Genomic DNA, 6,000 nt, shown 5'->3' with positions numbered 1-6,000 from the left:
CTTTTTGGAGTTATTAGTGACCCCCAAGTGCTCGGATTCGGCGAAAATGCCATTGGTTCGAATCATCTTGGTTGGCGGCTCTTCATTACCGTCTGTATTCCTTCTTGGCTCCGCAACTGGCTTGTCCAAGTATCTATCGACTTTGCCTTATTTCACGAGCTTCTCTAGGTAGTTCTTCCAAGTGTAGCAGTCATCGGTTATGTGACCAGTACCTCGGTGGAATGCGTAATACTTGGTGTGGTCCAACTTAGAAGTATCTCATTTTGATTGTTTCGGCAACTTGAACCATGGTTTGTTCTTAATGTCACGAAGGATTTGATGAATCGAAATTGAGAACTTAAAATAGCTTTTGGTTATCGGGCCTTCTTTGGTCGTAGGTCGATCCCTGTGCTTGACCTCTTGCTTGCCCCTGTTGGGCTGCTTTCCATCCTCATTCCTTTGAGTAGCTGCCGACTCTTTTCGAGGCTACTCGGGCGCCTTTTCTACTTGTTGAGCCTCATCCCAAAGTGCATGTTTCTCTGCCAAAGCAAAGGAATCTGCAAAGCTAGGTTTTCTTTCATGATCATTTATCTGAACAGTGGGTGGTCTGCTGGGAGTCCTTTTTGGAAGGCTGCAATTACAATCGAGTTATCGCATCCGACGATCTTCGCCTTTTCTGCATTGAATCTCTTCACGTAATCACGAAGTGACTCCTTTGGGTTTTTCTTTACCTTGAACAAGTGATCCGACTTTTTCTTAATCGAACGATAAGATGAGTATTCTTTGGTGAAAACCAAAGAAAGATCATCAAAATTCTGCATGGATCGCGCCGGCATGGTATGAAACCAATCTTGTGCCTCGCCTTGTAAAGTGGTGGCGAATATTTTGCACATAAGGGTGTCATTGTTCCGATAAAGGACCATCGCTTTTCGGTAATGCTTCAAGTGTTTTTCTGGATCCCCATCTCCTTTAAAAGATGTGAAGTGAGGCATGCTAAACTTGCGTGGAGGCTCTGCCTGCTCGATCTCGTCTGTGAAAGGTGACCTACTTATGTTGGTCATATCCTGCCTTAGGGCTTGATTAGCCATTTCGTTGCGTCGAAAATCACGCATCTGTTCATTGAAAAGTCTTTCTACCTCTTCTTAGATTTGCCTTTGTTGAGGGTAGCGGAGCTCTAAGCTGCCCCTGGTCTTGACCTGTCGGTCTAGGCTGCTCTTCTTCACGCTCGGCTCGTCTATATCGTGGATGTGGTCTATGAGATGGGTTCCTAGCAGGCGAGGGATTTCTTTGCAGGCTGCCGGTTAAACTAGAGCCGGATTGAATAACTGCTTCCTTCTGTTTGCCAGGCTGCCTGCTCTGATGTGATGTGAATGATGCTCATTGTGGGCCTAACCGCGAATGAACGCTTTGCCTAGAAGGCTGCCCATGTTGATTATCAAAGCGTGGCCCTAACCATAAATGTATACTTGCCCGTGGGCCTAGTCGAGAGTGCATGCTCCTCCGCGAACTAAGCCGAAAGTATACACTATCTCAGGGGCCCAATCATGAGTGTGCACTGTCTGAATGCTCGGTTTGTGGTTGGTTGAGTGGTTGCTTCCCTGGACGCTGCTTGAGAGGTTCCTCGTATGCCCTAGTCCTACTTCGGGATACCTCATCTGGGGCACGTTGAATCTCGGTGCGTTGCAAAAGTTGATTCACCAAGGTTGTTTGTTGTGCAAGGACGCTCGTCAACTCCATGATTTGTTGAGACAAGTGTTGTTCACCATTTGGATTGGAAGAGCTTGGATGGAAAATGCCTCATTGAGTAGTGGAAGGGTAGTATACTCCGGGTATGAGATTTGAGTTGGGAAATGTCAAATTCACGGAGAAATGCGGTGTAAATGCCACCGGCTCAATGATTGGTCTGGATGGTTGAGATAATGTCGAGTCGACTTGGGCTACTTGGGAAGCCATGAGAGTAGGCTGGGCTACGGGAGCAGGTTGGGTCGTGGGAGTAGGCTGGGCTAAGGGAGCAGGCTGGATCACAGGAGCATGCTGCTCAGTGCGTGGTGCATGCGAATGCGAGGCTTGGGCTCGGGCCCGTGCAAGCTTGGATGGCACGGCTTGGGCCATGGTGGAACCTCGTAGTGGTGGTGCCACTCTATTTACGACCGTATTTTGCCTCGTGGATCTCCGCGATCCCATTTCTTGAGTATTGGAATTTTCACTTGTGGAATTTTCTAAATTTCTAGCCATTATGTTTTTCTTATACGTTTTATCAAAGAACCTTTGCAAGTAAAAAATTCTAATAATAAGAACGTATGAAAAATATTCAAATGGACTAGAAAATAGAGAAAAAAACATTTTTGTGTGAGAGTCTTCTACGAGTATGGATTTCAACTCTCAATGAAAGCACCAATTTGTGGATGCAAATTTCTTCCTCCTTCTTCTTGGACAAAATCGCACCTACAAAACAATTAACACCTTAGAGTCAAGGCCAAGAGCCTCACGTGCCCACGATGAATGGAGGGGGCTTTGGCCGAAGAAACTCCGATGCCAAAGTTAGAATTTAGAGAGAAAAAGTGTTTAGAGAGTTTGTGGAATTTTGCAATAGTGTTGGAATGATTTTTTTGGTGAAAATGAGAGTCTATTTATAGGGATAGGCCGGTCCCCTTTGGAGAGGGAGTGGCCAGCCACTAGGTAGGGTTTTCTAGGTTTAATTTTGGTTTAATTAGCCAACTTATTATGATTAATTGGCTAATTAAACATAAAGGGAATGTTTTAGTGGTTATGAAATTAATTGGCTAGCTAATTAGTGTAATTAAAAGGGAGAAATGATGAAAAAAGATAGAAAAAGTGGTGGACTCCTTTTTGAATGGGGATGGCCGGCCTTTGAGTAGTTTTGGGTTTGAATGAGTGATTTAATTGACAATTAGGGGATTGATTAGGCAATGAATCCCTTAATTAGTCAATTATTATGTTTTTAAAGGAAGATTTTAGGAAATGTGAAAGGAATATATTATTTAGCTAATTGATTAGCTAAATAATGGAATATAAAACGTATAGAATAAATTAGGTTTTGGGAATTACCTTATAGAAAGGATTTGATGAAATAGGCTTTAAATTGTTACCTATTTTGAGCACTTTTGACTTGATTGAAATATGATTGCCCGCTGCTCGCGCGTAGGAATCTCGTTATGCCTCAAAGGTATTTTTGTCCTCTTTTGTCCAAAAATCCACATGTCGCCTAGTGAATATTTTTTGCTCCATAGTGTGGTCATTGGTCACGCTCATTGGCCACTGGCCATTGTGGTGTGGTGTGCGTGTACGTGTGTGGTGCGACTATATAATTCGAAGACGGAGAATAGGAAGGAGGACATAGATCTAGAGAATCATAGATAAAAGGGAGGAGGGTAGAGAGCAAAGTGAGGTGAGGTGGAGATAGATGGGTTGGTTTAGATTCAACGGTTGAGATTAAATTTCAACTAAATTCGACAGTTATATTAATTTCAGATCTTATATATTTCTATTTAAGGAATTGTTATTAGCATTCCAAAAATCTCAATTTGCACTCTAAACTTTCTATAATTAAAAAGAAAATTACACTTATGAGGAGTGTAGAATGAGATTTTTGGAGTGCTAATAACAGTTCTCTGTATTTAATATATATATATATAATATTATTTTGGTTCAGTATGCTTTCAATGGACAAATCAACATTTCATAACGGTGCCCGTATGGAATTTTTCGATTTCGTTTCGATTTTGGGTTACCGAATTTTTGGTGTTTTTCTTTCATACGATTTTGGTTTTTTGAGTATTTCTTACCACCCTTAATCATAACTATCACCACACATTGAAGTTGTGTCATCATTGAATCCACCCACATCTAGCCATTAAGAACCTGCAGAACAAAGAAAAGATTCAGGGAAGAGTCAATCTCTACTGATCCAACTGTGCATAATAGCGGAAAAGTGTCGCATATTAGCGATTAAGAGTTGTCACTTGGTAAAATTGTTCAAGAATAAATGGGCAAATCGCACCAAAGTCCTTCAAATCGGCAATAGAAATAAGATTAAAGAAAGTGAAAGAATTCGAGAAGGCATCTTGGAGAAGGATTGGAATGAGAAACGAGAAACTGAGTATAGCTCACTCACCACATTAGACTTGTTACTTATTATTGCGAATTGAGACTAGATACATCTTAATGTAGACTTTGATTCCGTTTCGATTCTTCTCTTTCCTTGGTCAATTTATGAATTTTCCATTTTTTGTACAAATGAAAATTTTCATTTTAAGTAAATAAATATGTAACATAGTACTAAAGAAAATATATGGCCTTTGTAGTTTGGGAAATTTGAAAAAATAACCAAAATTTGGACCACAAATATAAGTATAACCATCCTTTTAAGTTTACGATAATTATAACCAAAAGTCGATACAAAAGTACTAATATAACCTTAAATTGAGGTTTTCCAAAAAGAACCAAAAGGAAAAATTAAGGTGAAGATTAGGTGAGGTGCTTAGAACTTAGTATACTTGTAAGCTTCTTGTTGTTAGTAAAGGAAGGCATTTGTACGGTGTGCTTGCAGAAAAATGGGAAAGACTCTTCAAAAGTTAGTGAAGATTTAAAGGTCTTGTTGTCACAGTTGTTTAATAGTCGAGGGCTTGAGCAATCTGTCAACACAACTAAGAAAAGCAATCAAGAAACCTAGAGAGAGAAAGTGCTCAAGAGAATTATATAGTGAGAGAAATGGATAACAACTTTTGTTCTATTTCTGTTGTAAAACATAGTTACAAGGCTTTCTACTATTTATAGTTACACCTACTATAACTATCTCATAACATAACCACTACTACACTGCCACATGTTATATTACGTACAACTTATAACCTTTATATTCTAACATTTCCCCTCAATCTTATGTTAGGAATCCCCAAGCATAAGATTGGAACAATGATGAGTAAATGAAGGAGAACATAACCCTTTCATAAAAATATTTGCATATTGATCTGCAGATGCAACAAACTAAAGAGAAATGACTCCTTGTTGTACACGTTCCCTGACAAAATGACAATCAACTTCTATGTGTTTAGCTTTAGAATGCATAACCAAATTGGTAGCCAAAGCCATAGCAGAGATATTATCACAGTGAAGAAGATGAGGGAATGAACTATGAACATAAAGATCTTTGAGCAATTGTTGGATCCAACCAATTTCAGCTGTTGTAGTGGCCATTGCTCGATATTCAACTTCAATGGAAGATTTGCTGACTGTGTGTTGCTTTTTCGAACTCCATGAAACAGGATTGGATCCAAGGAAGACCACAAAACCTGTTGTGGAACGTCTATCATTAGGGTCCCCAGCCTAGTCAGCGTCCGTGTAAGCCTTAATATTCAAGGAACCAGGACATAAGCATACTCCCCAACCTAAGGTACCTCGGAGATATCTCAGTATTCTTTTTACAGCAACAAAATGAGATTCCAGAAGAAAGTGCATAAATTGACGGACTTGGTTGACTAAATATGCAATATCTTGATGGGTAAAAGTTAGATATTGTAATGCACCAACAATGCTTCTATATAGGGTAGGATTGGAGAAGGATGAGCTGCCATGATTCAATAGTTTTTTATTGGGATGATAAGGAGTTATACACGGTTTGCAGTGAAACATATCTGTCTTAGTTATAAGATCTTGAAAATACTTGGTCTGGTGAACAAACATACCCCGAGACTGATAGTTGATTTGCAACCCTAAAAAATAGTGAAGAATCCTTAAATCTTTCATGTCAAACTCCCTTGTCAATTGAGACACCACAGTTTGTATACACTCATCATTATCACCAGTTAGAATGATATCGTCCACATAAAGCAGCAACACAATAGTAGACTTGCCATCATGTTTAACAAATAAGGAAGGGTCAACAAATGATTATTTAAACCCTAATGACAGTAAGAATGAGGTAAACCTGTCATTCCAAGCTCCAGGAGCTTGTTTGAGGCCATAGAGAGATCGTTCCAATTTGCATACATACTCAAGATG

At 39.8% G+C, this 6,000-nt stretch overlaps 1 protein-coding gene across 1 annotated transcript; it reads right to left on the bottom strand.

Moving 5' to 3' along the window:
* Positions 1-566: 566 nt before the first annotated feature.
* LOC139191776 (uncharacterized) lies at positions 567-1,067 on the bottom strand. Its single transcript, XM_070812792.1, has one exon. It carries the CDS (start codon positions 1,065-1,067, stop codon positions 567-569), a length of 501 nt encoding a protein of 166 aa, XP_070668893.1.
* Between the last annotated feature and the right edge of the window lie 4,933 nt (positions 1,068-6,000).

This window comes from Malus domestica, chromosome 15 (assembly GCF_042453785.1).
Source record: "Malus domestica chromosome 15, GDT2T_hap1".
Taxonomy (NCBI): Eukaryota; Viridiplantae; Streptophyta; class Magnoliopsida; order Rosales; family Rosaceae; genus Malus; species Malus domestica.
The sequence above is the reverse complement of the archived record's forward strand: the minus strand, read 5'-3'. Positions and strand labels throughout refer to the sequence as shown.